This window comes from Lagopus leucura, unplaced genomic scaffold, assembly GCF_019238085.1.
Source record: "Lagopus leucura isolate 7727_CA_CO unplaced genomic scaffold, USGS_WTPT01 Super-Scaffold_100159, whole genome shotgun sequence".
Classification (NCBI taxonomy): Eukaryota; Metazoa; Chordata; class Aves; order Galliformes; family Phasianidae; genus Lagopus; species Lagopus leucura.
In genome coordinates, this window is record NW_024962335.1 from 27421607 (window position 1) to 27436994 (window position 15388).

Sequence of the window (15388 nt, forward strand, 5' to 3'; positions counted from 1 at the left end):
TTTTTTCCTGCTTATAACTAAGCAAAGTCACAAAATCTCAGTTCCTGAAAATGTGTGTAATAGTTCCCAGCCTGATGGGAAATACAGAAAAATACATTTTTCTACCTTTCTTTTTATTGAAAGTTTTTTTCAAAAATACAAGGCTTCCAGGTAAGAGGAGAAAGACTTCTGTCTGGAGCCAAATTTCTGAGCCACTGCATTCATTCTTCCTTAGATATATCTGTTTTTCACCCCTCAATGCAGGGAACCCAGCCGTGGTACGGGAGTTGTGTCAGGAGAACGGACATCTGCTTCCACGTATTGTGCACCATATGGGAGATTTCTCCTGTAGAGATGAAAGTTCACAGGCATTTCTTTAGCCTGTTAGGCAGAGTTGATGCTATTAAATCAGCACAAAATTAATTCATAAGCCTGGAGAATTTCAGATGGATACATAGGTGCTTTGTTGCATCAAATATGACATGTACAGCAAAACTATGTAAAGTGATAATTCTTGAATTAATAAGATGGAATGAATGTACTGATATTATGTGCTAAGATAATTTGAAAGACATCCAAGTGCTAATCTTATCAACTATAAATGTACTTGTTGCATTTCGGTACAATATACTCTGAAATGAAATACTATGTATAGGAGTTCTGCTCCAGCTTGTACAATTTATTGTCCATTTTGGACAGATCTTTTGGAAAGCTTGTATTGGCCTTTGTTTGAAAGCAGCAAAGCAGTACAACTGATTTAACTTTTCACTGGCTGAGCATGCTCTCCTATAAAATCATTACAACAAACTTGTAAGGAGGACTAGAAAACTTGATAAATACTTACTAAAATCCCTGTTGCCTCTAAGGTATTTATGTGTATATAAAGTTATATGTTAGTTCATCTCTCTGTCTCTTTCTTTCTCTCTCTTGCTCTCTCTCTCTCTTTTCATCCCCGCTCCCCCTGGCCCCCTCTCCTTCATTCAATGTCAGCATTTGCACATTCCAACTATGGAAAATGGACCTCAGTTAACCACCCGAATCCTGAATAAGCTGACTGATATCCAGGTAAGATATTTTATCTTCTTTAATCAGATAAAATAGTAAATGGTGACAATGTGAAAACCTTGAAACCTTGAAAATAAGTTTTTTTTTTTAATGTTTCTGTAGACGTTGTATTATGTCTTTGCTTGGTGTGGTTATTCTATCCATTTTTTTCATTATCTTGAAAAAATATGACACAGATTTTTCCTTGTTCATCTTCCAAACTGGATAACGCTGTTACAAGTTTCTTTTTAAGGGAAATAAATAAATAAATAGATGAAATGTTATTATAACCACATCCATAAATGAATGTGGGCTAATCAATAAAGATAAACAAAAACATTCAGTAGGCACAATACTGTCTTCCTCATCATAGAATCATAGAATGATGTAGGTGGAAGGAACCTTAAAGACCACCTAGTTCCAATCTCCCTGCTTGTGGGCAGGTTTGTCAACCACTAAACTGGACAAAGGTTGTTGCCCAGGGCCGCATCCAACCTGATCTTGAAAACCTCCAAGGATGGGGCATCCATAACTTTTCTGGGCAGCACGTGCCAGTGCCACAACACTCTCTGAATGGTGATACCTAATCTCAATCTCTCCTTTTTTAGTTTAAAACCTTTCCCCCTTACCCTGTCATTATCAGACTATGTAAAGAGTCTGTCTGCCTCCTATTTCTAAGCTCCTTTTAGGTACTGGAAAGCCACGGTTGGGTCTTCCCAGAGCTTTCTCTTCTCCAAGCCGAACAAGCCCAGCTCCCTCAGTCTTTCTTCATAAGTGAGTTGCTCCAGCCCTCCAATAGTCTTTGTGACCTCCTGTGGACCCACTTCAACAGCTCCACCATGTCTTTCTTGTGCTGAGTGCCCCAGGCCTGGATCCAGTACTCCAGATGGGACCTTGCAAAAAGAGAGCAGGGGGGGACAAACACCTCCCTCTCCTTGCTGGCTGCCCTCTGTTGATGCAGTCCAGGTTACAGTTGGCCTTCTGGACTACGGGTGCACACTGCTGGTTCATGTCCAGCTTTTCAACCTCCAGGACCCCCAAGTCCTTCTCCTCAGGGCTGCTCTCAATTAGTTCTTCTCCCAGTCTGTACACCCTGTTACCATCAAACAGGAAGGAGATGAAGAGATGGGGAGGAATGGAAATAAGTCTCAGCTCAACTTCCTGGTCTGGTTCCACCCTCTGATTATTACCTTCTACTGAGAGTTCAGGCTGATGTTCAAAAAACGTGCAAATGTGGTACTAAGGAACATGGTTTACTGGGCAGTATTTGCAGTAGGTGAATGGTTGAACTAGGTGATCTCAGAGGCCTTTTCCAACCTTAATGATTCTGTGGTTCTACATATTTTGCTTTTCTACATATTTTTAATATTCATAAGTGTTGGTCTCCAGCACAACCATATTTTAACTTATATAATACTTTTTTTCCTAATACTGGTAACTCAAATTATGCAGCAAGACCAGCTGACTATTCTTCACTAGGAGAATAAGACAAGATCAGTGTCCCTTATTCCTTAGGATAATATTGGACATTACAGGCTGCAACTCAGGGAGAAAATGAGTCTTAATGTTCTTCTGTTACCTTTGTGTTGGTGGCAGAGTCAACTTTCACAGAGGCAGAAAGCAGCACTACTCCTGCACATTCGTCTTTCAGCTGTGCTGACTTAGTGGCTTGAGATCTGGATCTTTCTCTAGGAAAAAACATAGAGATCTTTGGTTCTAACTTCTATTATTTGTTGAGGGGAGGGCTTAGTACTCCATGTTCCCAGGTAAATTACGTGAAATGTTATCATCTTACTACATGAGATACATAATAGTTATGCTCTAGAATCCCACGTGTACCACAGTTCTGTTTCCTCTTTCTTATCCCCAAGTGCCAGATACATCACATCTAAAATCTCTGTTGATGTCCATCGCTTTATGTATTGTCATTTGTCCAGTTTTATGTCAAGGACAGGCTGTCTACCAGTTCTATCAATATACTTTTCACTGTGATACAAAGCAATCACTGTTTCCATAGTGCTGTGCTCTGTGTTAAAGACATCTTCGTTAGTATGTCAAGGATGTATCTTTAAAAGCACTTGTATAACTCTTGTGTTACCTTCTGATGTCTAAGTGATGCTTCTGAAATCTGTGTTAGGGCCTTGAGCAATGCATGGTTAGTTTGAATCACCACAGAAATATTTCTAATTGCAGTCCTGAAACAGCTCAGCATCAAAAAGAGTTGAAGTCAGTACTAGCACGTTCTTGGATGTCTTATATGACAGGCTAGGTACTGTTGGTATTACAAGACTAGTAAGTGCCTTCAGTAGAAAAATGGCTTTTGAAAATCCAGAATTGTTTTGTGAGACTGCACTGGAATGTGGATCTTTCTCCCTTGGCCAATAGATAGTGAGTGGACTATCAAGACATATTTATGCAGCCTGTTCCCAGAGGCTGCCTTCCTTCTCTACTCCTCTTCCCACACGTGTCCCGCCTTCCCTCAAGATTCGGGAGGAGGCTGCAGTGTATACTGCTTCTAACCATTATGTTCCTTAGATCTTTATACCTTATAGCTGTGCATGCAAAATTGAGTGTATTTACATGTGTTCATTAGTTGCAGGTGAACAGTAAATAGATCACTCCTGAAATCTGCTAGGTTGTTACATACAGAGATATACTTGTATTTCTGTGTCTGCTTCTTTAAAAAGCTGAAGAGAATCTGAACACTTCATTGTTAGAAACTTTGTTTTAAAGGGTATCACAGCTGCTTCCCTCTAAGAGCCGATCAGTATTTGCTGGTTACATATCTGCACTTCCCTATTTGTGAAGAGATTAATTATATCCAAGTGGACCTCAGATTCTCATTCAGAAAACATTTCTGTAACACACAGAATAGAGTATATCATATTCCTGAAATCTCAAGAGATTTTTCAGGATTCTTGTGAAAGATATTTTATATATTCCACCAGGAAGGGGGAAACAAAAATCTCTTTGCAGCATCACGGGACTATTGTCATATCATTTGGCTCTTATTCCAAAGAATGTGCAGGTTCAGAAAAATAAAATGCCATGGAAATTACAGCCAGACAGAACTTTGGTCTCTGTACCATGGTCTTGCCTAAACTAAGGCAAAGTATCCATTTCATGTTGGACAATGGGCATTTGTCAGACAGTGCTAACTATCAGTACCAACACTGTCGTGCATTTGCAAATGGCCAGGAGGTGCAGGAATCCATATCCAATGTCATTTTACTGATTCTCTTGTATACAATGCATGCTTGTTCAACATTTTCAGATAATCTCAATTATTGTGTTTTTAAGTCTGTTTCCGTGCTGCTCATTGTTCATTTGTAAGTCTCCCATGTTTAACAGGATTTCTCTGGATATGCACAGCTGTTCAGTGGGAACTAGAGCTAGAGTGACAAATTAGAAACTCATGGGCAGAACTGATTTCATTTCTCATGCCAGTTGAGAGAGACAGTAGTCATACTGTGATATACATTTACTTTCCTGTCATCAAGTGGAAATAGTGATTACTTAGGCTGATAAAGATTTTGGATTAAATAATTACATTGTCTGCAGTAATAGTGTGTTTATAAATGATTTTGTCATAGAACACTGTCTTCTGCAACTGGTTGAGTTAGAAGATGTAGAGATGAGATTCTTTTCTCTAGGAATAAACTCACTGAAGTACCAATCCAGTGTTTTTGTGATTTTGCATTCCATACTTTGAGAATAAACAAATGTTCTGTGTAGTCTTTAAAGCAGAGATCATGATGTAACTTGGAAGGAGTGGAGAGAAGATAAAGTATACTGTTTATACTACTGTGAGATATAATGCAATTAAACACCATAGTCAAACATAGCAGTGAAGTAAGATTTAGTTAAAAAACATAATCTTTTTCAAGTTGCATCATCTAAATGGATAGGACAGAGGAAAACAGCCAAAGAAGAGTTATGGATGTGTTAATTTCTATCTTTGACAGTGTCAGAAAAGGAAATTAAATCTTCTTTTGTTTTGAAAATGAAAGCATCTTGACAGTGATCTGAGCATCTTCATTCTCTCTTTCATTCTGGAATTGTGTTCAAACTGTTGTCAAATGGCCACTTAGACCACCCCTTGCAATTTCTGAAATTTTCATCAGAGCAAGATATGGCAGTACCTAAAGCTATCAAAACTTTCAAGTAATCTGCTAGCCTTTCTCTGCTTTCTGATTTATGAGGGCTAGGAGAGTGACTGAGAAGGAGTGTTGTGAAGGTCAGAGACGTCTCTTTTTTTTCTCCATTTACTGTCATCCACATCAAAACTGCCTCACATTAGGATAATGCAGTGCTTTGTGGTTAAACTAGTGATACGTCTACTTCTTCTTAAGTACAGTTCACAGGGCTACCACACTGTTACCTGGGAACATAAGCTGGTGATCCTTTCAGCAAGTAATTTTAAATAAGGTCCTCAGTAGCACCATAGCCGTGTTTAATCAACTGCATCACAGACTGCAAAACTAGAAAAGCAGTATTAGTGATGTAAAGAAGAAGTAGATATGATACATGCAGAGGTCTTTTAGAAGGTTTACTTGCTGGACTAAAGAATAAAACACAAGTAAGCTGAATGTCATTTCTTTGTGGATCTAGAATTGTTTTTTCCTGACTCGTTTTGATTTGGAGATGTTCTCCTTTGTCTGCTCTAATATGCCTTTTATCTCCTTTCCTGTTGATACATAACATGGATTTGAAGGAAATTCCTCTTGTTCTTGCTTGGAGGGATTATCATCAAGTGGTATTTTCAGCTTACGTGAAGCCTTTAGAAGCAGTACTTTATTCTTTGCTTGGAAGTGTTTTCAAGCGCACTGAACATGGTACTATAAAAGGTGAAGGGCTCCCAACCTACGTCTGCCACTAGTCTGTCCACCTCTGCTTTACTCAGACATGAGCCATATGTGCATTTCTGGGGCTCTCTGGAGTGTTGTGTGTAGGACTGGTGACGAAGAGCTTTAGAACACAAAGCCAATTCTATGATTCAAAGTGCTTCCTTGGGACTGCATCCTTCCATAGAAGTGAAACAGCTTCATGTAGTATTCTATTCTGCCTGGTATATGGGAAGACAACTTGTTTTATTTGGGTTGCAATTCTCTCTAACTGCACTCTGTGGTATTTGTGATTGGTTTTATTTCACATTCAGTCAGAATGTAATAAAAAGCCACCTTAAAAATAGAAAGAAAGAAAAAACAAATGTGTCTGTTTACTGGAGCTTGAACAGGGGCATAGTTAAGAATAAATTAGTGAACTGACCTCTGGGAATAACTGTATTAAATAGATAGAAAGCTTTAACAAAGCAGGACTATTCTCTATCATCTCTAGTTGTGTATTTCTGGTTCACTCATTGGAAGATGTATAAAGCTGCAAGGTACCTTTAAGCTTTTCTGAAATAAAAGATGGAAGGCATACAAAATAATGTAAACTATTAGGGTGGTGGGTTTGGATCTTTCTGAAAGTAGATTTAAGAAGTTCACAGAATCATGGAATGGCTTGGAGGGAAGAGACCCACCCAATTGCAACTCCTTGCTGTGGGCAGGGCTGCCATACAACAGCTCAGGCTGCCCAGGGCCCCATCCAACCTGACCTTGAGTACTTCTGGGGATGGGGCATCCACAGCTTCTCTGGGCAGCCTGTGCCAGAGCGTCACCACCCTCTCTGAGTAAAGAATTTCCTCCTAAGTTCTAATCTGAACTTTCCTTCTTTGTGTTTAAAATCAGTCCCCCTTTGTCCTATCACTATCTGCCTGTGTAAAAAGTCAGTCTTGTCCCTGTTTATAAGCTCCTTTTAGGTACTGCAGTGAGTTCTTTCCACAGCTTTCTCTTCTCTAGGCTGAACAAGCCCAGCTCCCTCAGCCTTTCTTCATAGGAGAGGTGCTCCAGTTCTCTGATAATCTTTGTGGCTTCTTCTAGACCTGCTCCAACAGTTCAATGTCTTTCATGTCCTGGAGGCCGAAATTATCATCATCCTCATCATTGTGCATTACTACTTTTAACTTCTAAAACTCCTTTTTTGGTTTCTTTCAGTATGGAAGAGAAGACAGCGATTGGACAGTGCTGGTGTCATGAAGGTGGAAGAGTTCAGACCCTCCCAACAGAATAAACACAAATAATGATAACTTCTGTAGCTGCCTGTGCGTAGCCTAGTTTCTGCATCAGTTTGCTCCCTGGGATGATTGTTTCCACAATCCAGTGAATATGAACACAATCGTTTTGTTTTCTACTGTAATCTTGTTAGTAGAAACCTGTCTTCTTGGTAGAGGTGCTTAATGTTAGCAATAGATCTTTCCTGATGGTTTTCTTAGTGCCTCCTTGTGTCTTATGTACAGTCTAAAAACTTGTAAAATGCTCTTCAACTGCTCTTCAGTTTATTTGGTTTATTTTAATTGCCATTGCCAGCAGAGCAAGTTGTATAAAGCAGAGAAATTGCCTGTTAGTTGTCCACAGGGTTCTATTGCCATTATTCTGCCTTTTGCTCTGTGTTCAAAAAACAATTAAGTTTAACTACATGCTCTGTCCTTTTCTAACCTGCTTGTATGGGAATTCCTGAATTTTTGTAGCCTCGCAGATTCCGTCATCCATATTCTGTCAGATAATGACTCCATCCTGTAGCCCAGATGCTTAGCATGGATCTAGCATGCAGCATCTACTTGCTGGCCTGCTACTTTTACCTCTGTGGAGATAAGCAGAGACTGGTAGGGCAGGACATACCTCACTAGCAGTTGAATACATCCTTCAGTACATGATTTCCAGAGCTGAGCCAGACCATGCTGACACCAGAATTGCCCTTTGTCTGGCATAGCGGAGATCTGGGAGCTGCTGACATAGTGTCGCCTTCTGGGTGAGTGCGTTGAAAACACAGTTAAACAACTGTGGTTGTAGAAGTTGAACCACTCTTCATTTGGTTGAAGGGAGAGCAACCAAGCCTTTGGATTGGGGATCGATTAAATGGATTTTCCTTCAACATCCAGCCAATGTGATTTAGATCAGCAAAAAGTTTTCTTGTTCCCTTCACCATTCACAGGACCTTTCTGTTTAAGGAACAAGCCATGTTGTCAGCAGAAATTATCTAGCTCAAGGAGGAAAGGGATTTAATTCAAACTCTGTTTTTCATTTTGATTAAGTATGAAGTTATTCGTATTCTGCTGCTATTTGGGCTACATGCTCTATATTACTTCTGCAGTGAGGGAATTAACTTCTGCAAGGGTTCACTAAGAAATAGCCTGTAATATTTATTAGCTTTCTTTTTTTGCACGCAGATTTGTCAAATAGCTTTAGGATATCTCTAGTCAAAAAGATCGCTATATTCTGTATCAATATTCCTAAGTGCTACTTCAATGTAAAACTGGTGGAACTTCACTGATACTAACAGAGTTCTGTAAGAAGTGAAAGTAAAACATTTATTTCCATGCTTTGTAGTAGGGGTGCACCAGTATTAAGGGAAATTCTTAGCACTTTATTTTACTTTTTTTTAAAGAAGATTCAACAGTATTTCTCATGCTTTATAGGTTCTTTGTAATTACTGACATTCATTAACATAATTTAAAAAGGCAAAACATAATTTCTAATAGACCACCCATGCCTTATTACAGCTGTTGTAGGATCATAATGTATGGCTTTTATCTTTAGATTTTTCTGGTGGGGGTTAAAGACAACCCATACTTAGCGATCAGTTACTTTGCTTCCTCAAATCATGACTTTTGCTGTCTTTCACTGTGACCCAATCTGATTTTTTTTAATGAAGAGCAGTTGGAGGTTCTCTCTGGTAATGTAACTACTGTTAAATTGTTGAACAGTTTTCTCTTTAGAATACAACTGCAAGCACAAAATTTTGTTTCACAGTAGCAATAGTACTGTGTGTTCACTTTTCTGACCATCCGAATCAGTATAGTGTGCTGGTCTTTGTTCAGTATCTTAATATGTGCTACAAGCTGCTAGTAGTTTTCCATTTTTCTTTAAGAAGATGGGTGGAAAAATATGTCAAGGTGCAGAGTGGGGTAGGGAGTTTTATCCAATGAGGCAAGTGTCGTAACTAAAGAGTGTCTTTAACTAAAGCATGGCATGGAGCTTTCTGTTACTGAAGTATACAGTCCAAACCCTTACATTCATCTTTAATTCAGCAGCATAAGGAAAAGTTGTAATAATCTCACTTCAGATGTGTGGAAAAGTGGATGTATGATACCTTCACATCACGAAATCTTGATAGAGTTGATGGGTATCTCGTATCAAAAATCCCCATGAAGGCATAGAGTGTACCAAGGTCACTCTATTCACTAGTCAGAATGAGTAAGGACCAGTTTGAAGAATTATTTTACTGTGGTGCAGAACTTGAAAGTTAAGTAAAGCTCTTCTTAAATTGGATGCAAATAATTTAATGTGAGGAAACAAAACAGTTTCATTTATTTGGTGTGCACTGCTGCCTGTACTGACCAGGGAGACATCATTCCTTTTGTTGCACATACTGAACTGATGAAGACTTCAGAATAATAAAGTTGAACCTGGAATGACCCACAGAAATGCACAGGCTTTTCTAGCTGCAAGAATTGAAACATAGGGTATGTATAGTCAACTGTTCTTATCATTTGGTTACTTGCTTTATTCTGGCTGTCAACTCAGCATTGTGGTTGTTGCTAAATCCAAGTGGATGGATTCTAGATTTTAGACTTTAAAGCCTAAATAAAGGGAGATGTCAGGTCAGCATCATACAGGAAATTCTGATCTTGCATGCTGTCCTATCCCGCGTTCTGCCACTGTTTTTTATCCTGTTAACCAAAGGAAAGAAATAATACATGTAAATAATTGTGTTTGGTATTGTGTTCTTCCTATTTTTCCCTGTAAGATTTAGGAGTGAGCTGTGGAATTCCCTGAGCTAGTAATAGATTGTAAAAGAACATCTGCACATCTCTCTTCCATGTGCCCTATTTGTTTAATTGCAGCAAATTTACATAGAAAGTGAATAGTACATCATAACTAGGCAATTATCCATTCTTACTCAGTTAGTTATGGTTCTGTTAATTGATCATTTAAGATTTAAGATAATGCAACATTATAATTTGAGATTGTTCAAAGAAGATCAACAAATTCATATTGTTGTCTGATACTTGCATAATTGGTTGCAATTATTTAATGTCTAGCTGGATTGATCAATTGAGACTCAGCCTTTTCACATTTGTGCTTTACAAATGCTGATCCTTTAAAATGATAATGATGAACTCTAATTTTCATCTTTCTTTCCCCCTTCATTGTTTTGATTATTATTTTCAGTATTCAGAGTGTCCTTAATTTTCAGTTTTGGTGAGTATGATTTATGCTTGAGAAAGAAGTCCTTCAAATGAGAGAACATCTCATAAAATTGGCATTTCATGCAGGCCGTTCTGATGCCAAGAGTTATGGTATCAGCAACTGGTGTTACTTAACTAGAGCACTAATGAAGGTCCCTGCTTAGAATAGATAATCTGTTCAGCCCATAGTGGTGCAAAGCGAACATGACTTTTCTGGGACGTAGAAAGGAAATCTGACAAGACAAAAGCCAAGACAGTGAGAGATCTCTCCACCCACCTAGTTTACACCTGCCCGACTATCTCAATCCAAAAAGGAGTTGTCCTCCATTGCTCTTTCTTAGATAACTCTTGTCTAGGGTGTACCTAATTCAGCAGGGAGATATAAATTGATCACTCCCGTGTACTTACTTTATACTTACTTTTCCACAGGCGTGAACACTGGTGGTTTGGAAAAAATGGGTATTTGCAAGGGTGATTTGGAATGCGATTTCTTTGAAATATCTGTGTAATACATAGATTTCCAAGGAGAGAGAGAAACAGCTGGGATCACAGAGTGATCCCTTAGCAGCCTGTTTAAAGGAGAAACTCTCTTGAATTCAGCGTCCTCTCCAAAACAACGTACAGAATCTCAGCAGATTGCTTAGAGTGAACTGTCTCTGGATGGTGCCCAGCTGCAAAGTAGATCACAAAGATGGTATCCCAGTCTTTTCGACTATGGCTATGTCAGACTTTTCTCTCTGTATGGGGATCACCGTACTAATAGTTGTGATGTCCCAGTGGCGAGCTTGTATACTGAGAGGTGGGCAGGCATAAATGTTGGCTGAGTACATCCTGAAATCAACCATTCTTTTCTGTCTTTTTCTCCTTTCCACATAGATTTGCAAACCCTTTTCCCCTTACTGTCCTATTGTGCTGTCACATAATTTCATGGTTATAATGACCATTTAAGCAAATTGTGCATTAGTTTTGTTTTTAGCAGTGGTGACAATTTACTAACAAAAAAAAAAAAAAAGTGTTGTATTCATCTTGCAGGTGTGATCAGGGATCAGAATTGCGCTTTACAATCTGAATGTGTAATGACTGAACAGACTGACACTGACTCTGTGACCCTGAACAAAGAAGTTCTAATTTCTTTGTAAGTGCAGAGTAGTAGTAATACCAGTCATATTGCTTTTAACTCTAATCCAAAGTTATTTTATTACAGAACAAATAAGCTTCCCCAAAAGCTTTCTAAGCAGCAGAGCAGTGTACAGTACAGTACTTCTAATGTAGAATCATTAAACTGCAGCTGTTCTGAAGGGACACCTTGTAGCATTGAGACAGACTTCTTTAATTATCTTGGCTACAAATTTTGTGAATTGCATTCTTCAGCAATTGGAAGATGTCAAGCCTCTGTTTTACTGTGTTTTATCACTACCTTCAAAATTTGGAAAAATAATTTATAAGTCTTGAATCATTGTTGAGCTGAGTCACTTCTTAATTAAATATATCAGTAGTTGTAGTCATAATAGCAAAATAGATTACTAATACTGCATTGGTGGAAAACCATGTTGCTGCTGTCATTCTGCTTATGCCTTGCTTTCAGCCTAATAGTTATTTGAAACTGTTTTCTCTTAAAGCAAAATCTCAGTGCTGTCTATGGCAAAATTAGCAAATATGTCTAACTCCATTAACAAAACTTCTGCTTTACTTTGAGCTTCATCAGTCAAGTACATTAGGACCTAGGTGTGCAGCAATACTGAATTAGAGTAGTCAAGCCTTAGGCATATAACAAAATTAGCATTAGTAGCTGAGATGGAAATAAATATCTTTGACCACACTAGCAAGGTTTACCATACCCAACATTTCTAAATAGTGATGTTTAAAGTTACTAGTAGAAATAGAAATAGTAGAAATAGCTACATTTTTGTGCCTGTCTTTGAACACGAACTTACACTGTTTTTTGCTTATCACAAAACTTAATTTATTGTGTCTTATTTCTAGCACAATTCCTAATTCTCATGCCATGCTTTAAAAAAAAAAAAAAAAAGAAAGAAAGAAAGCGTTTCATGTGAACAGGAGGATGTTAAGGAGAATTTAAGACCTTTTGTAAAGAATTTTGAAACTCTTTAAAATATCTTCTGGGTAAAGTTAAGGTAGGAGAAGACAACTTTATAGAAATAAGTATACACTATAATGTACCAAATGATTTTCCAGTGCTTTGTGGAGTCCTTCACATTATGTTTCATCCTCTTTTCCAGGATCTCTGTTGTTATTGACCAAAGAGGTGCGCAGGGAGAAGTAGATAAAGTAAGCTTAGTGCTTTTTTTCTTGCAAGCAAGAGTTGGGGAAGTTTCTAAGAGCTGGTTCTCTTGATATTGCTAACTCTTCAGGACTCGATTTTCTCATGCTTGTAGCAGTCATTTTAAGTGTGAGATGGAAGAGCACAGAAGTTATCTCAGGCAGTACTGTTGTGAGGGAGCAGATCTGTTTTCACTTTATGATCCCAGTGATCAAGATATGAACGGTAAGAATTTTGCACCTTTTTAATAAAAAATTTCATTTTAGGGCTGTGACACAGTGTTACTGAGCTATTATCTTACACTATTATATCTCAAGAGATTACGAGAAGAATGCAAGTGTTCTTTTTCTTTATGTGATCACCTTCCTTTATGCCAAATCTCTTCTTTATTATGATTTGGTCTCTGCTAGAATTGTGGTCTTTTGAGTGAAATACCAGATTTGTGTTGTTTTTATTTTCTCTCTAATATCCAGTTTTAATGCCTGCTGGATTATTTTGATAAGTTTAAAGTACTGGCAGCAAATACCAGAGCAGAAAGTGAAGTGGAAGTCTTCTGCCTCAGAGTAGATGTGCTAGGAATTAGTAAAATTATCTGTCTCCTTACTTCAGTCAAAATAGGAGTTCAGAAGAGTATAATTACCGTTCTCATTGAGTCCAAAACAGAGACTACCCAGGTATACCAAATGCCTAGCAGCATGCTAGATTTCTGTTCATGAATGCTCCTATTCAGTTGCTTAAATGCTTACATCTGTGCCTCTATTTTCATAATTTTACCCCTCGTAGCATAGCTGAAACCTGCAACACACTTCTATATGCCGTGAAACCATAAAATAATAGATTAAAACAAACAAGTATTGCTCCAGACCATATAAAACCAAGACACTCTTTTCTACATGTCAGTGGCCTATTTTGTTCCTGTAATTTCTGTTTATCTTCTAATGGCCTAATAGCTGACAAGACCTACAAGTAGGAGACAAGTATATTATTTCCCATAGATGAGGATGTTGACAAAGAATGAACCTATTCCTTCTGTCTCCTGGAAGATGGCTTTTACGCTATCTGTTGTCGACAGTAAAGAGTGGCAGAATGTCAGATGTTCTTTGCCACAATGGAGACTTGAAGCTATTTTAAACTATTTCTATCAGGCCAGTACATTTGGAAAGATAAAAGTCCCAGTCTACCTGACCTTCAAGGCATTTAGAAGGATGCAGTAGTAGTTCTTGGAATGTAGCATGTAAGCAGTGGGAAATTAGCAACATAAGGGTGAGAAGTAAACACCTCTGAAGGGTCTCTGTTGTTTTAAATGTTAAAGTTAACAGGGTATTTTACAAGGATCTGAGCATATAAAAGCAGTAAAGGGCAGATGTGTGAGAAAATACTGGATAAACTAAAGGAAACTCTACCTCATTCTTCTCTAAAGGTTTTGTAGAAGCACAATTAAACACTCCTAACGGCATTGTTACATACAGACCATCTGGCATGAAAGAAACACTTTATATTTGTATGTCTATAAATCCTGTAATAACTGTATTTTGCTGGCAGTAGAAACAGTCTATACTATTTGCAGTTTTCCTCATCAAATCTGTAATTATGCAATGTTTCTGTCTCCAATAAAGGAATTTAATGGGCACCTGTTTGTAGCATGTTATGAAATCATCATTGTTGAGTACAGCTAACTAAGCATAATTATCTGGTAGACAGGAGCGGTTGCAGAATGCATCTCTTGAAGGCCGGATTGGAAGAAAAAAGGATTACTGAATGAAATTTGGCCTTTAAGAACAGCTGAGCAAGATGCAAGTGGTGAGAGATAAGTCTACGGTCAAAATGCAAAGCCCGTGTTCTGGCTTCTGGCTTCCACTGAAGTCCTTGGGTATGGCACTTAGAGGAAAGAACGAAGCCATAATAATGGCAGGCATCCACATAACCTTGCCAAGCCTTGAGGTTGAGACGGTTGTTTCACTAGAGTAAAATGTTGGACAAATCGAGTGGCAAATTACCTACCCACCAGCCATGTTGTCAAGAAACAGCTTATAATGTGTCAGGACTATGTAGCAGTGATTGAATACAGCCCCCATTCTAAGGGTTTTGGGGCGTTGAACACAAGTGAGGGAAGAAAGCCAGAAAACAACTTAATACTTGGAGCACTTACTTCACAAGGCAGTTTTGATAGTCATTACTCTAAAGCATGTCAACCAGTGGGAAGCCCTTTGAAGGTGGAAAGCACTGAAAAGTGTGTCATTAAAATCTTGACATTTGCCATGTGTAGTAGCTATATTTACCAAAATACTTGACGTATTCCCCTCTTTTCAATGCAGGGAATACTGTGATTAAAGGTAGAACTGATCTATGCTGTGGTAAAATACACATCAGGGTACATTTTCCATCTGGCTGGTTCTGTGATTTCAAAGAAGGCTGGCATGGATACAGGACACTTTGAAGAAGCTGTAGACAGGTAAGTACTAAGAGTTGTTAATTACTGCTGGGAGAATAAGCCTAACATGTCAGAATCTAACTTTATTCCCATATTTTGACCTCTCCACTTCTATCCTAAGGGACCTTTTCGTAACTATAAACTTGAGCTTCACTAAAATTTCAAAATTCACTTTTACCAAGTAATAATAATTTGAGAACTGATCCTGAAAGGGGTTGAGTGGGCTTCAGGCACAGACAGACCCACATTTTTAGGTAAAACTTGGACAATCCCTTTTTCTTTCCCTTTTGAAAAGTCAAGTAATTGACAATTGTTTTATTTAATAAAACACTTATTGCAGTACCATCACCAGTACCGCACT

General features: G+C 38.3%; 1 protein-coding gene across 1 annotated transcript in view; it reads left to right on the forward strand.

Moving 5' to 3' along the window:
• The window catches only part of BCAT1 (branched chain amino acid transaminase 1), a 64554-nt gene extending 50328 nt beyond the window's left edge, over positions 1-14226 (forward strand). Inside the window, exons 10-11 of the mRNA XM_042890346.1 lie at positions 970-1044; positions 7062-14226. Coding sequence (XP_042746280.1) covers positions 970-1044; positions 7062-7103 — 117 coding nt within the window. The 3' untranslated portion in view covers positions 7104-14226. The remainder of the gene's footprint in view (positions 1-969; positions 1045-7061) is intronic.
• Positions 14227-15388: the final 1162 nt, after the last annotated feature.